We start from the raw sequence: 20,025 nt of genomic DNA, 5'->3' as shown, positions 1-20,025 counted from the left end.
AACTTTCCTTGCTCACTGGAATGCTTGTTTTGGTCCATGCAGTGCTTGAGCCTCTATCCTCACTGCTCCAGTCTCTTAATCCTCATCAGGGGATGCCATGGCCTTGGTCCCTGTGCCTTTGGCCATGCACCACGGCAAAATCAACCCCATCTGAGTTATTTGCTGTGCTTTATGGCAAACATGTGCTGGAACCATCTTGTTTATCCTGGGTCTCCACTTTAACTCCTACATAGCCACTGCGGTAAGTTAGACTATCACTTCTCTGGAGCTGCAAAGGGAATTGCACCCTCACATGTGCTGGTTATTGTGCTTGGTGGAGCCTCCCAGGCTGGCCAGACCTGGGCCTCATCCACTGAAAATCTCAAAGTGAGGGGAAACATAAAAAGCTCCTGTTCTGTTTCCAGCAAGGGTGTAGGGTCCAGTTTGGGGCTGCCTGTGCACAGCCTCTCATGAGGTCCTTTGGTGTCACCTCCTTATTGCTAATTGCTGCCAGTATCTAAAGGAGCTCCAGGAGAGTTGGAGAGGGACTTTGGATGAGGGCCTGCAGTGTCAGGAGAAGGGAGAATGGCTTCACACTGACAGAGGGCAGGGGAAGATGAGATACTAGGAAAAAATTCTTGGCTGCAAAGGTTGTGAGGCCCTGGCACAGGTTACCCAGAGAGCAGGGGGTGTGCTGTGCCTGCCCCATCTCTGGAAGTGTTCAAGGCTAGGTTGGATGGGGCTTGGAGCAGCCTGGTCTGGTGGAAGGTGTCCCTGCCCATGGCAGAAGATTTGGAGTGACGTGAGCTTTAAGGTCCCCCCAAACCCAAAGCATTCTGTGATTCTGCAATAATTAGGGTTTGCAAGGGTAGAACTGTGACCCTGGGCCTCAGGACTATAATAGTTTGGGCCATTTCTAGCAGTAAAAAGCCTTTTTTTTTCCCTTTATTTTACATTTCCAAGAGGATTTTCCCCACCCTGGATCAGTTGATCTTATGAGCTGTTGCAGGGATGCCCCAGACTCCTTCCTGCTTGCCCATTTTCCCATGCCAGCCACATTGATTTATCAGCTCTTCCTTGAAATCAATGTCCTTAAACTGCTGACTTCTCTGTGTCCACACACGATGACTCCATCGACTCCTGGCTGGCAGCGCTGGGGTCGATCAGGAGCCTGTTTGAGATGAAGACATCCCCGTGAGGCTGCTCCTGGCAAAACCCCGAAAATCCCACACCTTACCATCATCCCTGCATCCTGCAAAGCAGCAGGGAAAGGTGGTAGCTGTGGCTTGGGCAGCCAGACTCATGGAAGTGCTGCCAGGGAGTGGTGCTTTAAGGAAAAAAGCCCATTATTTGGGCCATAACCTCTATTTAATATATTTTTATTTTTTTTTAACTAGACCATGAAGTTATATTTTTGCTTCCAGTGTTTAAATCCATCACTGTGTAAGCAAAGCAGTGCAGTCTCGGCAGCCAAGGCACCGTGGAAAATCATTTTTCTATGAAATACATTTTTTTTCCCCTTTCAACAGTTTTTTTTCTTTTTTTTATTATTATATATGTGTTTAAAACCCAAGCTCTAGGCTGGAAGCTGTCGGGTTTCTGACATACGCCTCCATCTGAGGCACAAAGCAATAAACTGTGCAAGAACTCAGTTCAGCTGACAGTTTTACATAAATGAACTCAACAGAAGTTGCACCTTGTGTTTTTATTCCTTTTGTTACAAAACCTTAGTCACAACAATAGAGACATCCCCATGAGCAGCTCCCAAAAGACCCGAACCATCAGGAAGAAAGTGTCCAGCAAGGAGGGATGTGCCACACAGCCCTCACAGTTCATTGGCCTCCTTTCTCCCCTAGCATGAACATCTGTAAAGATTTGGTCTATAAATTACTTTTATAACCTTTATTCACTAAACTTGTGTTTCACCTCCATGCTGAAGGCAGGAAAGCCCTTTGTGTGGCAATAAAGGGTCTGGGGGGTGGTTAATGTTTGATAGGGATGGGATGTGACTGCTTCCAAAGCAGCACCTTAGGCAGCTCCCGCCGCAGCGCCGTGGGCAAACACCAGCATTTCCCAATCATGGCCTTTTCCAGATCGTTTCCCGTTTGATCTCTCTGCGTGTCATGTCCTGCTGGAACGCAAACAAATGTCAGAGTGGTCGGCTCCAAGGCCACCTCACACGCAGCTACTGCCAAAAATACTTGTGTGGAGCTGGCCACGTCCCCTGAGATCTGCCTGAGATGGCTGCGTGTGGCCATCACATATTTTTGGGAAATGTGTGTTGTGCTCGGGTAAAGCCCCCAGTTTTTATTATTTTATCCAGAGGAAGGAGCTCGAAGGATGAGCAGCCCCAGAGCCAGGTGGAACAGCCTCAGGGCTGAGCTGCTGCCTTCCAGCCAGCAGGAAGGATCAGCCCAAAAACTAAGCCAAGCACCTGAGTCTTCTCCAAAACTTTGACTAAACACTGAAATATGTGGTCTGTCTCCAGCAGGACTCCAGCTCGTGCTTCTGTGCTTCGCTGAGCCGGGGGGGTTCAGGCACGCGCTCGGAGGCGACGTTATTTGTGCTCCAGGGTTCTGCTGCACCAGCAGAGGAATCTGATCTGGCTTAGACAGCACAATGAGCTGAGCTCACCCTGTCTGTCTGTCCATCCATCCTGTCTCCTTCCAAATGGAGCTGCTGTCTCCACAGCAGCTCTGGCCGTGGAGATGGGGGTTTGCCAGAGCATGGGGTGATGCTGGGATGGGTTCAGGCTGAGGCTGGCGTTGTTTCTGCATCCCACATCCCATTTCAGTGGGCAGTGCCAGGCTCAGTGCCCGTGGGTGATGCTGACCCAGGTCTCTGCTTGCAGGTGGACTGGCTGCAGCAGCAGGAGGTGAAGAGGAGGGTGAAGAGGCAGGTCCGAGGGGAGCCACATGCCCTGCCCTTCAATGACCCAGTGTGGCCCAACATGTGGTACCTGGTGGGTGTCTCCCTGTCTCTGCTTTATGGGGGGGTCAGTTATTTCTAAGTAAATGCATCATCAATCTTTGCTCAGCCCAGTCAGTAATGAAATAATAGCATCAAATGTGCTTGGCAGCAGGATTTTAAAATTGTGAATTAATAAACCTGAGAGTCTGAAGTGTTTCACCCTTGTTAGCAGCCCCTCTTCATGGTCTGCACAGCAAAGGCTTGGGAGCAGCACCGCTGTATTTTACCCATCCCAGAGCTGCAGCCATCTATTTGTAATATAATTTTTCTCCTGCCTGCTTCATCGATCTGTATTTGACAGGGAAATTCATTGAAAATTAAGGGCGGAAAGGAAGCAAGCACTTCAAAACCCAGGGGCCCATAGTAGTTGAAATGGAAGAGGAAAAGAATAATGGGGAGATAGCATTGCCTGGATTAACTGCTGCAGGATGGGTTTGATCTGTGGAGTAAAGTTATAACAAATCTGCAAGTTATATGGCAGGGGGTGGGTTGTAAATATATTTTCTGGTTGATTAAATGGGCTCCCAGCCTGGCTGTTTGCTTAGATGGGCTGGAATGGGGTTGCAGCCCTTTTGCAGCTGTGTTTGTCCCCGTAGCACTGCGGTGATAAAAACAGTCGGTGCAGGTCGGAGATGAACATCCTGGCAGCCTGGCAGAGGGGCTACACAGGCAAGAACGTGGTGGTCACCATCCTGGATGACGGCATAGAGAGGAACCACCCCGACCTCCTGCAAAACTATGTGAGCTGGGGGATGGATGGGATGGACTGGGGCTGATCCTCACCATGAATTGATTTATGGAGAATTTCAGTGTGTAAACACAGCTGAAGTCTGTGCATTGGCATATTTAGAGGAAAAGGTTTGGTTTTTTTAAAAAAAAAAAAAAAGCTTGAGATGTTTTTAAGAAGGAAATGAGGTTTTTAGATAAAGAGGATTGGGGGAACTCCCTTTGCAGCTGCCTGGGAAGCAGCCTCCTCCCTCTGCTCACCAGGGCAGAGCCAAAAACCTGCTTAAACCCATTCAGCCCCAGCTCAAACCCCACATGGCCACAGTGGGAGGGAAGGGGGTGCTGAACCCAGCAGGATTTGGGGTTCAGAGGAGCAGTTCCTGAGGTAGCAGGATATTTCCCCTGGGAAACACTCAGGACTGCTGCCTAAAACTATTTATTCCTAGCAAACAGACAGAAACTAAAGGGAAATACAATTTTCTGCTCTGCTTGCCTGCACTGGCCATCACTGCAGGTACTGGCCACCACAACCACCTAGTAAGTTGAATCTAATGGTGAATCTAATATTTTCAGGACCCTCTTGCAAGCTATGATGTTAATGGGAATGACCACGACCCAACTCCACGCTACGATGCCAGCAACGAGAACAAGTATGTGATGATAATTGTAATGGAGCAAGGGGTTTGGGGGTGTTCCTGAGGCTGGGTGTCCCCTCTGGGGTGTCTTCCAGGTCCCCTTCCCCATTCCCAGTGCTGTGGAGGAGGCTGTGTTAAGGGCTTTGCACGAAGTCCTTGTGTTTAATGCAAATTCATCAGTGCCAACCACACTCGTTGCTAATGAATCCTCCAGCCACCCAATACAGCACCAGGGGGTTCCTTGCCCTGGCTGGGGATTGAACCACATAAGTTGGATGGGTGGCTGAGATGGCAAAGCCTGGATGCATTTTTTGGGTTTCAGTTAAAGTGGGATGGTTACAGGTGGAAAGGAAATAGGAATGCAAAGAGCAGCCAGCATAGAGGTGCAAGATGCAAAGAGGAAGTTGCATTTAGGTGCAAAATGCAAAGAGGAAGTTGCATCAAGGTGTAAAATGCAAACAGCAAATTGGATTTAGGTGCAAAATGCAAACAGCAAATTGCTTTCAGCATTGGTTTCCACCACCCGCTTGGTGTGGGTTTTGGGTAAGGGCAGTTTCTTCCTCTGCTCCAGCCTTGGGGCTGGTTGTGGGTGCTGGGTGGGGTGTGGCTGGAGGGATCCTTTGCCATGGCCACCAGCTGACGGGGGTTTCTCCTTGCAGGCACGGCACTCGCTGCGCGGGGGAGGTGGCGGCGGCGGCGAACAACTCCTACTGCATCGTGGGCATCGCCTACAACGCCCGCATCGGAGGTGAGCCTGGCGCCTCCGCGGCTCCCCTGCCCTTCACCATCCCCCTGAGGGACCATGGCCACCCTGCTCACACCAACAGGCTCCCGGGGGAGAGGTGGGATGCTGCTCCCCCAGGAGAAAGGCTCCTCCTTGGTGTCTTGGCTGCAGGGAGCCCCAGGGGTGCTGGGGAGGAGGATGGGTGCTATGGCATGCAGGGGACTCTGGCTCCATGTATTTAGGGTGGAAACTTTCTGCTTGGGCTGAATCCTTGCTGTGAGGGTGCATGGATTGAGGATGTGGTGTTTTCACCCCCAAAAGTCCATAACTGCTCTTGGGGTGTCTGTCCTTGGAGTGGCTGTGTTTGCTATGGTCAGTGGTGCTGGCTGAGGTTCAGAGCTGATGTCACTTGTTTGTGGGGTCAAGGGATGCTGAGGAGCTGCTCAGAGCAGGGGGCCTGGGCAGAACCCCAAAAATACCCTCAGGTGGAAAAAACACCAAGAAGGTAGGGGGCCAGAGATGCATACAGGGGGGATTTTCTGCTCATCATCTCAAATGACATGTGTGGAAAGCAAATGAATCTCTATCACCAAATTGGATCCTAGTGCTAATTAGCATTGCTGAGTTCATTTGCATTATCTGAGCTGGTTTGAGCTGGGGCAGTTCTGGCCAACCCAGGCAACCCTGGGGCGATGAGAGTCTTAGTGGGGATGGGAGTGTGGTGTCCCACCTTACATGGCTGGTGGAACTGTGTCAGGGACAAATGCCTGGAGCTGGGTTCATTCAGCCTTCAGCCCCATCCCTGGCAGGGTTGGAACAGGAGAGGGGCTTTTCCTGCAGCCCCTCCTACCACCCCAGTGCTGGGAGAAGTGACCATCAGCAGCAGGGACCCAAGTGCCCACCGCTGGATTTGGGGTTTAATTCCTTCTTTTGGCTTATTCATCCTGGCTGTGCAGGAAACAGCTTTTGTTAGGGTTGTGTCTGCATGGGAGCAGTGTCCACAGGGATCTTGCGCTTGGCCAAGTACCTCCCATGGTTGTCTGTGCTGGGAAAATCCCCAGAGGGAAGCAATAACCCCAGGGAGGGTGAAGAGTGGACTGGTAGGGCTGTAAGGGCTATGGCACATCATCCCATCCTTTCTCCTGTGCCCCCTACATGTGTGATGGCTTCTTGCTTCTTAGAGGCTTCTTGCCTCTAAAAACCCACCTCCAAGCACACAGCAAGCAGCAGCAGAGCAAGGCAAAGCTCATGGTGGGATTTATTGGATCCTGCAGGATCAGGCCATTCCCTTCATGCTCCTTTCTCTACAGCAGCTGTGGAGACGAGCGTTCCTTGTTGACTTTATGACGACCTCTGGGTCTCATTTTAATTTGCTCCCTTTAACGAGTGCCTTGCCTCAGGGGTGTGCTGGGGAGGTGTTGAGTGAGACAAGACACCTGGCAGAGGGCTGGGGGCTGGGGGCTTCCCACAACGTGAGCAGGCAAAGGGGAAAAATAGAGTCTGAGCCGTATCAAGTTTGGGATCATGGAGGAAAATACGCTATAGCTGCAGCGAGAGTGATTTTAGATGGATTACACAAATAAAGCAGCGATTAATGAGCACAACTTGTTGGGGAAGCCTATTTGTCACACTCTGAGAGCTCCCATCTAATTTTACTGGCTGCTCTTCAGTGCTCTTGCATTGCTTTTCATATGCCCTGGGCAAAACACATCACTGCTCAAGGAAAGGGCTCCTGCCATTCCTCCTCCTCTTCCCTCTCCTCCAACGCTTGCTTTGGAGGTCTGTGTTGCTCCCTGTGTGACACAAAGCTCATTTATTTTGCAGTAGCCACCCCTGCTCCCTCCTGCTCCCCATTATTTGACCAGGGAGCCCCTCATTGTGGGTGGCTGTCTCTGGGCAGACTTTGGGTTGGCTTTGGGTTGACTTTGGGCTGATTTTGGGCTTGCTGATGAGAACAGCCATATACAGCAAGCACAAACCCCATCCCTCAGCTGGCTTTCCTTGCCGTGTGCAGCTCAGACACTGAGCTTGGCTCTTCGCCCCTTCTCCTTGTGTTTTCTTGTTGACAAAGAGGAATTTTTTGGGAACAGCTCTGCTCCCTGATTTTACATTTCTAAGCTTGGTTTTGGCTGGTTGGGGACAACGTCAGAAGGAGATATTTGAGTTGACTGGTGTCCAGAGCACAGCTGCAGCTGGAATGACATCTGCCTGCATTTGTTTGCTTTAAGACAAAATACATGTGGAAGGGGAAATGCGTTTTTATAAACCAGAGTCTCCCTGGCTGACAAAATACGATGCTGAAATTTCCATCATCGCTTTTCCTTCAAAGGCTGTTTCTGGGCAGCCAGTTGGGGTGCCTGGCACTGTCTACCACTGTATGGAGAAAAAATCCAGCAGGGAAAGGGTGATGGAGAGCAGAGGGGGTTGTGCTCTCATATTGCAGCAGTGAGAGGCTGGGGGTGTGCAGCAATCCCCCAGCCCATCCCACCATGGCTAGTGGGCTCTGCCTGTGAGCATCCTGGCTGGTACCTGCTGGCATTCCCAGCTGAAAGTGAGAGTTATCCCAGGTGGCATTTTTGTCCCACCATGCATTGGGGTCCCGGCTCTGATTTTGGCCATACAAACCACAGCCTGGGGTTTTTTTTTCCTGGGGCTTTTCCCTCTCCAGGGAACCGCTGGCATCAGTTGGGCAGTGATGGGGTTTGGGAACAGTCACAGTCATCCCCTCTCGAGGGGAAAGGCTTCATCCCACCAATGTGCCTGAAGCTGGGGGGCCTGAGTGTTCAGGAAACACCAAAATCTTCCAGGTGGAGAAATGTGCTAGCTAAGGAACCAAAAGGGGAGAAAAAAGGATTTTAGTGGGGGGATTTTGTCGCTGGGGAGTGCAGTACCACTACTACCCCCCATTCCCCACCAGAGGAGGGGAAGTGAATTTTAACACCCCCTTCTCCATCACTTGCCATGAAGCCAGCAACACAGAAAACTTTCCCCGTAGCTCCCCAGCATCCTGCTGCCAGGCTTGTTGGCATGCAGGGCCACGGGCTGAAGCTATTCCAGGCGCGCCTGAGCCGTGTGGTTTCCGCCGCCGTTAACAAAGCCCTTTGATTGCAATCCTCACACTGTCATCCACGCCATGAAGCCCTAATGTCTGATGTTTTTGTGCTTTTAGGCATTCGTATGTTAGATGGAGATGTAACAGATGTTGTTGAAGCGAAGTCGCTTGGCATCAGACCCGATTACATTGACATTTACAGCGCGAGCTGGGGGCCAGATGATGATGGGAAGACAGTTGATGGACCTGGTCTATTGGCCAAACAGGCTTTTGAGCAAGGCATTAAAAAGGTGTGGATCCCACAGCGCCCAGACGCGCTCGCCCTCCTCCTCCTGTCCCGTGGGAAGGGCCGCGGCCGGCCCGGGGTCTGGCGCGGGGATGGGCAGCTCGGCCCCCCAAGGCGATGCCAGCACTAGGGCTGGGGCGGGGGGGAGCCAATCATCTCTAATTTTTCCTAGTTTTCCCCGGCGTCCCTAAGAGCTCCGGTGGATTTGGCGGCCGAGGGTGGTGACGGCGGGAGGTGCCTGGTGATGGTGGGACCCCTCGGCACGGCCCCGGCAGAGCAGGGAGGCCCCAGGTTGTGTTGCGACGCTCTGCCGGGATGAGAAACCCAAAGCGGTTCTTGGGGGGGTAACTTTGCACCCCAAAATGTCCCCCTGGAATTCTGGTGTGGACAGAAACAGCAGCATCCCAAACCCCACTGTGTCCAGCTCTCTCCTCCATGCTCTTTGGGCTCCTGCTATCCTTTCCCAGGGGCCTCTGTCACATTAAGAATTCCCCTGGTTTTCCACCCAGAACAAGTGGCCGTGTCATGGCCGGGGAGGGACATGGGTGTTGCCACATGGATTGTTGTTCTTGTTTGGCCAACATCACATATGACTGACAGCTGTCAATACCTGCTGGGGATGCCCTGGCCTTCCTGTGCCCCTTCCTTTGTGGGTACTTTAAAAAAATGCCCAATATTGGCTAAAAGCATTGGGAAGAAGGCCTTTTTGGCAGCTCGGTGGGTGCTGTGGGTAAGTGTCACAGTGGCTTAGGGCTCCACAGTGGCTGTTCCCTGGGTGCTCCAGAGAATCTAGGGGTGGGATTCCATTGCCAGCAGCCCCAGGCTGGGCTGTGAAGCCCCCACTTCAACCTTTGCCACCACTCCTTCCTCTGCTGCCTCTTCCGGCAGCGTGCCGGGAGTTGGGGCGGCCTCTTATCTAAAAATAGGGTGGAGTGTTTTTCCCACTGTTTACTTGATTTCCTGCTGGGGCGGTGAGCCTGCTGAGGAATCCATTGAAGTGCCGGGGAGTTCACGCCGTGTAAATACGGGGGAACAAGCTGCTTTTTAGACTGTATTTTTCTGTGCAGGAGCAAACGGACAGCAGCAGAGTACTTGCCTAGCACAGCCCCACTGTCTTAGGATGCTTGTTTTTGCCTCCCAGGGGACACCCCGGTCCCCCCACCCTGGTCCCCCCATGTTTGCTGCACCCACTATCCCACATGCACATCTCGTAATTGCCAACTCCATCTCCTTAAATAAGGAGGAAAGCTGCAAGCAGATAGTTAACTGCCACCTTTAGCCCGAGCAAACAGCTGTAACCAAGTTATAAATCCTTAAAATTGAGTTTTTAATGGAAACATTAAAATAACCTTTATCTATTAGCGATAGGACTGCGCTGGGGTAATTTATCATCTTGTTTCTTGTTCCTCCAGCCACACTTTATTAGTTCCCGAGCTAACGAGGGGATATTTATCCTGGTCATTCATGGAGTGCTGTTGGGCAAACACCCAGGCCCTGCAGCGCTGCGGAAGCAGGAGATGCTGTGCATCCCACAGCCAATCCATGAGCTGCTGGGGTGAGCTGGATCAGCCCCAGCTTGGCCAGGGAGGGATTCCCTGGTTTAAATGATGCCCAGATTCAGGTTTTATAGCAACCAGGACACCCTCACTGGCATTGCATTGTCTTAGGAGGATGGCAAATTAAGAAGCTGGATGTTTGGGGTCTGCTTACAGAAATCTTGATTGTTCCTTGTTTGGGAGCAAAGGGAAAGAATGGATTTTTCCAATCCGAAGGAGCTGCAATATGTGGTGAGCTCTTGCTCTGCCAGAAAATGCTGTCAGGTGTTAGCTGTGCATTGTTGTAGTGTCAATCATGTGCCTGTTCATGTCCTCATGTGACCGTGCTCTCCCCAAACCTACTTTCCCCCAGTGCAGCCCTGCTGGGCCTCGTGGGGATGTGGGTTTGGAGCAGGTCTGAGCCTTTCTTGGGTCCCATGGGTGCGACGCTCGGGGTGAGGGATGAAAGGGAGGTCTGGGCTCCCAGTCTTCTGATCCCAATCAAAACCATTGCTCCATCTCCAGATGCCTGGCCAATTGTGTCTGGTTTTATTCCTCTGATTAGTGATTTGGAAAAGCTTGGGTTGCATGCAGTGGGACCCATCCTTAGAGGTGTTTTGACTTTGGTGTGGGCAAGCTGGACGGCCACTGTCTGCGCCGAGTGTGTGGGCTGGGATGCTGCCTCCTTGGAGATCCAGGAAACCTTGGAAAGTGGGATGGGAGATGCCAGCAGCAGGCTTGGTGGGCTGGCAAGCTGGGTTGAGCTCTCTGTGATGCGGAGCAGGGCAGTAATTCCCTTGGCAATTGCACTTTTTCTTGTAGAGCTCCAGACAGCTCTATTAATCTTTGCTAGGGAAATACCCACCCAGTTTTGCTGGGAGGCAGCCCAGATAATGAAAACTTTCATAAAGTAAGGAAAGAGCCTGACTTAGACTGTCTATCCAGAGGCAGGGTCAGCTCAGAAAGCCTCTGCCCCAGGAGGGGGGCGAGACAGGTAATAAACCTTCCTGCTCCCCCCGGCGCCTAAAGCCCACAATAAATCCCAGTGAATTCCTCCAGAGCAAAGCTGCTTTATTATTATTATTGTTGTTATTATTATTTTTTGTGGAGGAAGCTGCCACAGAGCAGTGGGAGGGAGGTAAACAGCAGATCTGCCCAGGCGAGCACCGAAATCTCTCTGTGGCAGGAGCAGCCGCGGGGAGGACGGGGCTGCTCCGCTGCTTCCCTCGCCTGCCAAGCCTGGCAGTGCTCCATCCTCCTCGAGAGCCCTGCCTTACGGGGCAAGGAAGAGAACCAGCCACTTCATTTCCTGCCCCTAACCCTTTTGGCTCACCAAAAATCCTCCTTTTTGGGATGTTCACCTTGCTGTGAACCCCTGCAGGGCTGGGTTGTTCCTGGGTGTCCTGGCAGTGGTTGGATGGAGGGGTGAATTAGGCTCATTCCCGTTGTGTTGTCGTTGGCACCATGGCTGCTGCTGCCAGGTGGGATTTTCCCCTGGCTCCAGGGAGGTCTGGACAGGAGGCACACCCCCTCCCACCTCCCAATTCCCAGTGGGGTCCTACAGCTGTACCCAGTGGGGATGGCTCCATCAGAGGTTCCAGCCAAGTGATGGGGAGGGGAGAAAAGGGTGGCATCTAACAAAAAAAGACAAGCAAAAGAAACCTTAAAGGAAAGGCTGGGAGAAGGTTTTTGGTGGTTTGGGTGGTTCATGAGGGGCTTTGTGGGCATGGGAGATTCGGGGTTCTGGGGTTCCCTGCCACTTCCTCCTGCAGGGCCATCCCTAAAAGCACCATACTGTGTGTTAGCACTTGTTCCAGGGACTTTGAGCACCCAAGATGTTTTTCCCCATGGAAAATGCCAAAATCCTATTGCTGGATGCTCTCCCATGCTTTTGGGGAGTCACTGCCTGTAAACTGGGACTGACTGAGCAGGGGGGCACATGTGGGGACTGATACAGGGGGCTGAGTGCTGGGCAGCGTGGGACCCATCCTTCCACCCTGACCAAACATCCAAAGATCAGACTTACCCCTCCTCCCTGTGCCGAGATAACCTCTCATCCTGGGCAAACACCCCCTCTAACCCTCCATCCCCTCTGTGCCCGCAGGGTCGCAGGGGTCTGGGGTCCATTTTCGTCTGGGCGTCGGGGAACGGCGGCAGAGAGGGCGATTACTGCTCCTGCGACGGCTACACCAACAGCATCTACACCATCTCCATCAGCAGCACCACCGAGAACGGCTACAAGCCCTGGTACCTGGAGGAATGTGCCTCCACCCTCGCCACCACCTACAGCAGCGGGGCGTTTTATGAGCGGAAAATTGTGAGTTTTACCCCAGCATCGAGTGGGGCAGCATCCCCCGGGTGTTTTCTGCATGGCTGGGCCGGGTGATGGCTCGGTTGTAAGAGCTAGGCTTTGTCCTTAGCCTGCAGTGGGTTTTGCTCTGGTTTTTGCTCAGGGATGTCGTGTTTTGTGAAGGAGAGGACACAGTCCCAAGCTGTGTCAAGGGAAATATAGGTTGGAAATTAGGAAAGAGTTTTTCACTGAAAGAGTGATAAAGTCCTGGTATGGCCTGCCCAGTGAGGTGGTGGAGTCACCATCCCTGGATGTGTTTAAAAAAAGACTGGATGTGGCACTTGGTGCCATGGTTTAGTTGAGGTGTTGGGGCTGGGTTGGACTCAATGATCTTAAAGGTCTCTTCCAACCTGGTGATTCTGTGATTCTGTTTTCCCTGGTAAATGGGTGAAAGGGCTGGAGGTTTGCAAAAATACCCATGTAAATATTTACCTGTTCCCCAAGGTGCTTGCTCACTGTATCTTGTTTTTTTTTTTTTTTTAAAAAGTGAATTTTAAGGATTTTTAGCCTGAGGGAGAAAACAAGGGGAGGATGGAGGCATTTTACAGGGGTGTGGCAGCCCCAAACTGGGAGATGAGACTTTCTGGAGTCAAGGAGCTGCCTGAGAGTGTGTGCACACGTGGATCAGTGCAGTTTTTCCTGCTACCCAGGCTGTATTTGCCCTGTCCCAACAGCTGCTGTGGCCTGGTCACACCATGGCTGATCATTACTGACATCCCTGTGCATCATCTGAACCTTGGGAAGTAAAACATCTCACACCAGCACAGCACCTTACCCAACCTGGGGATTTCTACCCAAGTGGGGTCTTCTGACCAAAAATTGTGTGGGTTTTTTTTTTGTTTTTTTTTTTTTTTTAACAAGTAATTTTTTTTTGTTTGTATTGAGGAGTGATTTCTTTGACCCCCAAAAGATTAATTTCCAGCCAGAAAACAGAATGCAAATGCCATTTTCATGGCACTCCAGGAGTGTTTGCAAGGCTGAGGCCAGCCCCAATTCAGTGCTACTGGAGCACTGTTGGGCAAAATCCCAAACCAGCTTCCCATCAGAAATCACCAGATTAACTCAAAACTTAGGAGCCTTTTAAAATGAGAAAGCATCTCTTGGCCCCCCACCTCTCTCCAAATTTTTGGTACCCAAACATCATGATCTGTCTTAAAATAAAAAGCTGGAAATGGCTTTTTTCCTCTATGCAAATGGAAATTCTTGTCCAAGACCAGGAGCTGGAGGCTTTAAGGAAAGTGTTTAATATGGCCCAGCTCAACATGCACCTCTGGACATGTACCCACACCAGCTCACACCACTCCATCCACATTTTCCTCCAGCTGATCCACCCCCACATGGATTTTTTTCCCCCTTTCAAATAGTTTTTGCACCTTTGAGCAAAGGAAAATATAAGTACAGGGGTGTTTCCTCATGCACCAAATGTATCTGCAGCCCATTTTTGGGGCTCTGTGCCCTCTGATGGCATTGGAGTCGTGGCAGGCGTTGGGTACCAGCAGGCTCATCTCCTCTCTGGCAGCATCCCAAGCAAATCTGGGGTGCTGGATGGGGCAATGCCCATGCTGGGAGCATTTTGGGGGCTGCAGCTCCTCTCTCCACAGGTCACCACGGATCTCCGGCACCGCTGCACCGACGGCCACACCGGCACCTCCGTGTCCGCCCCGATGGTCGCGGGCATCATCGCCTTGGCTTTGGAGGCAAAGTAAGTGTAACCTGGTCAGGAGAAATGTTCCCACATTCAGCACCTGGTGAGCAAAACCTGAAAGGAACAAGGTGGTTTTGTTTCTTCTGGAGTGACCGAAATGACGCAGAGTTGTTTTAAATCGCTCCTTTCTGGCAGTGTTGTTGTTTGGAATCTGATCTTCCCACAGGTGTTTTATTGATCTAATTCTTCACGTGTTGCCATGCGTTGAAAAGTTTGGGGTTGGTGACATCAGTCAGGCTTTTCAGGAGGTGCATTGAAACTGCTGACAGCCAGCTCCAACGGGAGTTTTATAAATACTTCCCGGGGGAAAAAAAATCAGAAAACATCACAGACATTGGGAAATGTCAGCAGAAGTGATGGTTTTCAGCAAGAGCTGCATTTCTGGGGGAAAAGGAGTACTTTTTCATAATGTCAAAAACTCACAGAACTTGATTGTCAGCAACACACCCCTGGTTCAAACGAGCTACACACCCCTGGTTCAAACGAGCTGCTCTTTTCCTCTTGTCCCCATCCCAGTCCCATCCTGGTTCCATCATGGTCCCCCAGCCCAGGAACAGCCCTTGGGCATCCTTGTGTTGCTTCATGGAGTGTCTTCTCATGAGCTTATTATTATTTTTATGGAGTGGAAATAAAATAAAGGCTGGGAATAAGAATAAGCCCCAGGGCAGTGCTGCACTCTCATCCAGGCATGGTGATTGTGGCTCCATTCCTCCTTCTCTGGTTTAATCCCAACACCCAGGTCGGGTGAGAGCATTTCCGGAGATGCAGTTTTCATTACAAATATATTAAAAGCTTTAGATGTAATTTTTGAATAGTTTAGCTGAGGCATAAACTGCAACATTAACTACCAGAGCTTGGTGCTCAGGCATTCCATTATGACAAGAAAGAATAAATTGAATTTCTTTCTTTAAATGTTGCTCGAGAGCAATATAAATCCCAGCTCGAGACGCTGAACAACTGACTGTAAGTAAAGCGAGGAAAATTCTCCAGCAATATCCCTGAGCTGGGGTCATAAGGGGGCTCAGAAGCACAGAGCACTCAGTGTCCAGCACTCTGAACACACAAACCCAGCCTGGGGAGGTAGAGGCGATTTGGGTTTAATTTTTCTGTTTAATGAATAACCCAGGTTTTATTTCCAGCATTTTATTTGCTGTTATTCCTATAAAGGGAAGGTTTGCTCAGCATTGTGTATCAGCAAGTTGCTGAGCCCACTGTCCTGCCTCAGGACGTGCTTTGCTCCATGCCTCCTTCAAAAAAATGGGGAAAACCTTCCTGATTTGCTTCATTTCTACCCTAGAGCCTGAGAGCTAAATGGCCTTATCCAAGAGTAAATTTTGCAATTCCCATGGGTGTGTGGCATCCCTTCCTGGGGCACACCACTCTGCTCGGGCTCCTCAAGTGGTGGAGGGTGTCAGCATTTAAATCATCAGTTCTTGTTTTTTTCTGAGCAGGAAAGAGGGGTGGCTGGTGTGGTTTTTTTTTAACTCAGGGGGGTACCTGCTGCTGCTGGGAGGACTGGGAACAGCAGAGCCACCCCATGAGCCACGTGTCATTGCAGCCCCCTGCTCACCTGGAGGGATGTCCAGCATCTGCTGGTCAAAACCTCGCGGCCGGGGCACCTGCGAGCGCCCGACTGGAAAACCAACGGAGCAGGGCATAAAGGTGAGAGGCCGTGGGGATGGCAGGGCAGGAACGGCCAACCAAGGGAAAACAGAGGTCTCCAGAGCTTCACTTATGGGGACAATTCACTGTGGGTGGCCACTATCAGGTTCATTCCTACCTTCAGGCTGTTAAGTGGAGGGAGGAAAGGGCAGTAATTCATGGGATGAGATGCTTGGAACTCTTGCTTGGTGGAGATTTGGGAAACTTTTTTGGTGGAGACTCTTGAGCTGCAGAATTTCTTGCTACTTTCCTTGGGCTGCTCCCAGCAATGGGTTTTCCATGGTGCCAGTGTGGATTTGGGGTGTAACTTGGCCAGGGTGATGACATCCATGTGCTGAAACACCTCACACCCCAACCGGGTGAACTCCACACCTTCCCTGATGGTTGGAGGATGCTCCACCAAGCACTGAGGAGGAGCTCCTGATCCCTGCTGGGAAGGCTGAGGGTTTCTGAGTCTTCTCTCTTTCCAGTTAGCCATCTATATGGCTTTGGGCTGGTGGATGCTGACGCTATTGTGGTGGAAGCCAAGAAGTGGAGGATGGTTCCTCCCCAGCACGTCTGCGTGGGAAGCCTGGACAGGGTGCCCAAGTGAGTGTTGTGGGGTCTGTGCCTATGGCTCAGTGAAGTGCAGGTCCCATTAGGGCTCTCCAGGGCCAGCTGTGACAGTGGTTGGTTTTTTTTTCCCCTTTTGCAAGATTTTGCTTCCTAGATGAGTGATCAGCAGGGAATTTTTGAGGGCTGACAGTGAGAGACCAAACCCACCTTGCCTGCTGGGTGGGTCTTGCGTGAACAGTGATGTGTTGGTCTCTCTGCCCTTACACTGAACACTTTATCTTGATGGAAGACACCAAAACCTGGTGATTTGTTGCAAAGATTACCAAATTTTCAGTGTCTTGGTTGTCTTTGAATTTGGCTTCAGGTTCAATCCAGCTCAGGTTCACATCTCATCCTTGGTAGGTCAGTCCCTCCTAGGTGAAGAGTGGGATCAGGGATCTGATCGAGTGGACACTCCTCATTTACCAATGCCTGGCTGTACAGCAAGAGAGTTGTTAATCAGAAAAGTCTTTTAGAGACTTGCATATGCAAAACAGGAATGAGTGCAGAGCCAAGTGTGTTCATGAAGCTATTTATCTGATACAGACACTAATTACAGCCCAAAGAGGAGTGCTGCACTCGTAATTATAATAAAGCAGCGCCCTTGCAGCCCATAAGGCATAGATCTTCGAAGCACTTCAAACTCATCTGGTTACCATCCAGCAATTCAGCAAATTCCCGTGCTAGGACACTGGGAATTGCAGTGGCAGATAAGATAATTTTTGCTGTGAAGCAGCAGGAGACCAGGTTCAAATCTAACAGGGTGTCCATGCCTGGGAGCCAGGAGCACTCTGTCCCCGTCCTGACGCCGTGCCCTGTCCCTGGCAGGTACATCCGAGCTGACCACGTGCTGCGGGCCAGCACCCTGAGCAGCGCCTGCGCCGAGCAGCGGGACCAGCACGTGCTGTACCTGGAGCACGTCGTGGTGCGGCTCAGCATCGCCCACCCGCGCCGCGGGGACCTCCAGATCAGCCTCATCTCCCCAGCTGGGACACGGTCACAGCTCCTCGCCAGGAGGTGAGAGCAGCCGGAGCCACGGCTTGTCTGGGCTGGGCAGCACCCTCCTTTAGGGGGTTGCTGTAAGTTTCCTCGGGTTTTTGGGGGAAAGTGGGAAACACTAACAGGTTTCAGCTGTAGGAGAGTTTTGTGCACAAGGGTGTGTGCGTGCAGGGATCCCTAAAATCATCAATTTAGGATTTTCAACCCATCTACCTTTTCTGATAAAATACGGCATTCAGAGTCACATTTCTTGGCGTGTGGCATTACCGTTTCAGGGTGTTTGACCACTCCAATGAAGGCTTCAAGGGCTGGGAGTTCATGACCGTCCACTGCTGGGGGGAGCGGGCGGCGGGGGAGTGGACCCTGGAGATCCACGACACGCCATCCCAAGTGCGCAACCCCGCCGTGCAAGGTAGGGATCCCCCAGTGCCCAGCAGGCCCTCTCGCTCCCAAATCCCTTTCTAGGCTGCTTCGCTTGGCTGTAAATTTTGCTGTGAGTTTTATGGTCTCCAGCAAAACTGTATTGCCCAGACTTTCAAAAATGGGAATGAAATGTTAGCTCTGAATGCAGGAGGCTGCTGGTGTGGCTGAGCTGGAAGCTGGTTTTCTCGCAGCAGCAGCAGCAGTAGCAGTGAACTGGCTGCACCCGAGAGCCAGGTTTCCAAAATTAAACTGTAATGAGTCAAAATTAGGAAACCCAAGAGCCGTAATTGTTGTTTGTTTGTTTTGCTTTGCTGCTGGGACATCTGGCATGTGGGTTGGTTGTGCAACGGCGCAAGGGGACGATGCCCCGCGGGCTGCAGACGGATGGACATCCTCCCTGGACTGCCACCATGCTGGTGGGGGGTGGCTGGGCTCAGCCTGGCCCCCTGCATGTCCCCAGCCCTGCTGTGTGCCCCCTCCCCAGCTTGGCCGCCGGCTCCCTGACCCCTTCCCAGCACAGGAGCCGTTGGGCAGGATCCGGCCCCGCCTCGCTGGCTGGGGGCAGCAGGACGTGAAGCATCCTGCCTGGGGCTGGCGTGTGTTGTGGGGGTGTTAAATCCACACAATCACTGATAGGAAGCCAGAAGTATATTAAAAATTTCTCCCACACTACTTTCTGGCGGGAGGTGCACGTGGGGGTACATTGCACAGAAAGTGTTTCTGTTTGCTGCCTTCACCCCAAGTCTTTTGAACTCTGAGAGCAGCAGCCAAGCGCCCACAGAGCTGCTTTTGCCCCAGTATTTACAGTTTGTGGCTGGTGTTTCTGAGCCCCTTATGGGCATCAGGGTTTGGCAAAACAAAATGAAAACGAGTGCATTAAGTCATCCCCTCAAAAAGTCTGTACTGGGTTTGAAGCAGAGAGGGCACAGCAAGAGGAAAAAGAGGAAAGATGCTCCCAGCTCGTAGCAGAAATGAGTATTAAATGTTAATTTAATACCACTAAATTGGTTAATTTAATACAAACTAAGTACTATGAGTGTCATGTCGCTGGTACTGCTGCACCCCCACATCAGCCCCGTGCAGCCTGGGCTTTCCTCACACAGGATATTTTAGATTTAAAGCAAATTCAATTCTTTCGGCAAAGGCACTTCCCCAGCTGATGCTGCCGGAGCTTGGCCCTTCACAGGCTCCACACCAGCAGTGCTCAGTGCAGCAGGTGTGTCCTCTCATGCTTTTGGGAGAGCCAAGGGATTTCAGTATTGCAAATTTTAAGCCCTTCCTGGTAACACAGGGATTAGGAGCTAAAGCCGAGCACACTGCGGGCATGAAGTGACTTGCATTGATGGGGAATTGGAAGAAAAACAGCATTGGAAAGAAGCAGCAGCATTTTTGGATTCTCTCCCCAAAGCTATGTGGCTTGTGGAGGGTCTTGGTGTGGGTGTAAGGCCTTGGGGGAGTCTCACCAGGTGCACTACAGTGTTTTGGGGGACGCTAAGCTCAGATTTCTGTTGTATCAGGCAAAGAGAGGGCTGGAGCAACAGCAGCAAGAAATAATCCAGTGTGTGACGGGTGGCTTTTGTCAGACAGAAATAATCCTCTATTGTGGAGCTTTTAAAATTACTGGTTCTCTCCAGTGTTGGACTTGGAGACTGTGGTGATGCTGCAGTTCCTCAGATGAGTTATGGAATTAAAAATCCCTTGTAAGTGGCTTAAACAGCTGCATTTGTGTGGGCTGGAAGCTCAGGGGCTCATGAACATTTCTGGGTATTCACTGTTTGCTTCTGCATTGCTGTGCCAGCAGTGACACCCTGATGGTCCAGTCCATCCTCCTCCTGCTTCCCCCAAAACTGGGTCTCCCAGAGATAGGGGAGACAGGGAGCGGGATGGGTGACGTTGCATCTGCCCCACAGGGAAGCTGAAGGAGTGGAGCCTCATCTTCTACGGGACAGGCGAGCACCCCTACACTGCCCTGAGTGGGCCCCAGTCCCGGGGGAGGTCACTGGAAGTGCCAACGTCGGAGATGGAGCCATCGAGAGCCGCCTTCCTGCAGAGCCAGGTGGAGGTGGCGGAGGAGGAGGAGGAGTACGCGGGTAAGCGCTGCCTGAGCTGCCACGTTGTTTCCCCCAGAGTATCCAGGAAAATGAAAACCCCGGTAAAAACTGGGGGAGCCACGAGGCCTGATCCTGCCTGGGGCTGAGGCAGGCTGGGAGGAGCAGGGCCTGTGGCCAGCACGGGGCAGCAGGATGGTGAAATTAGAAGGTAGGAAAATGCCCCGTCCCAGCCACAAATTGGTGGTGCAGCTGTCTGAGGGGTAAAAAAAGCTCCTCTGCCCACCTTCCCTCCTCCAGCACGGGCAGGGGCGGGTGTCTCTGCTGCTCCCTGAGG

At 51.6% G+C, this 20,025-nt stretch overlaps 1 protein-coding gene across 1 annotated transcript in view; it reads left to right on the top strand.

The window, feature by feature from the left end:
* Positions 1 to 20,025, top strand: part of PCSK6 (proprotein convertase subtilisin/kexin type 6) — a 34,430-nt gene that overhangs the window by 6,964 nt on the left and 7,441 nt on the right. Inside the window, exons 3-14 of the mRNA XM_053954903.1 lie at positions 2,831 to 2,941; positions 3,546 to 3,689; positions 4,249 to 4,325; positions 4,970 to 5,058; positions 8,204 to 8,376; positions 12,012 to 12,224; positions 13,859 to 13,959; positions 15,521 to 15,624; positions 16,095 to 16,212; positions 17,047 to 17,235; positions 17,493 to 17,629; positions 19,551 to 19,730. Of these exons, the coding sequence (XP_053810878.1) occupies positions 2,831 to 2,941; positions 3,546 to 3,689; positions 4,249 to 4,325; positions 4,970 to 5,058; positions 8,204 to 8,376; positions 12,012 to 12,224; positions 13,859 to 13,959; positions 15,521 to 15,624; positions 16,095 to 16,212; positions 17,047 to 17,235; positions 17,493 to 17,629; positions 19,551 to 19,730 (1,636 nt within the window). The remainder of the gene's footprint in view (positions 1 to 2,830; positions 2,942 to 3,545; positions 3,690 to 4,248; positions 4,326 to 4,969; positions 5,059 to 8,203; positions 8,377 to 12,011; positions 12,225 to 13,858; positions 13,960 to 15,520; positions 15,625 to 16,094; positions 16,213 to 17,046; positions 17,236 to 17,492; positions 17,630 to 19,550; positions 19,731 to 20,025) is intronic.

The sequence above is a fragment of the Vidua chalybeata genome, chromosome 13 (assembly GCF_026979565.1).
Source record: "Vidua chalybeata isolate OUT-0048 chromosome 13, bVidCha1 merged haplotype, whole genome shotgun sequence".
Classification (NCBI taxonomy): Eukaryota; Metazoa; Chordata; class Aves; order Passeriformes; family Viduidae; genus Vidua; species Vidua chalybeata.
This window is presented reverse-complemented; position numbering and strand designations above follow the sequence as displayed.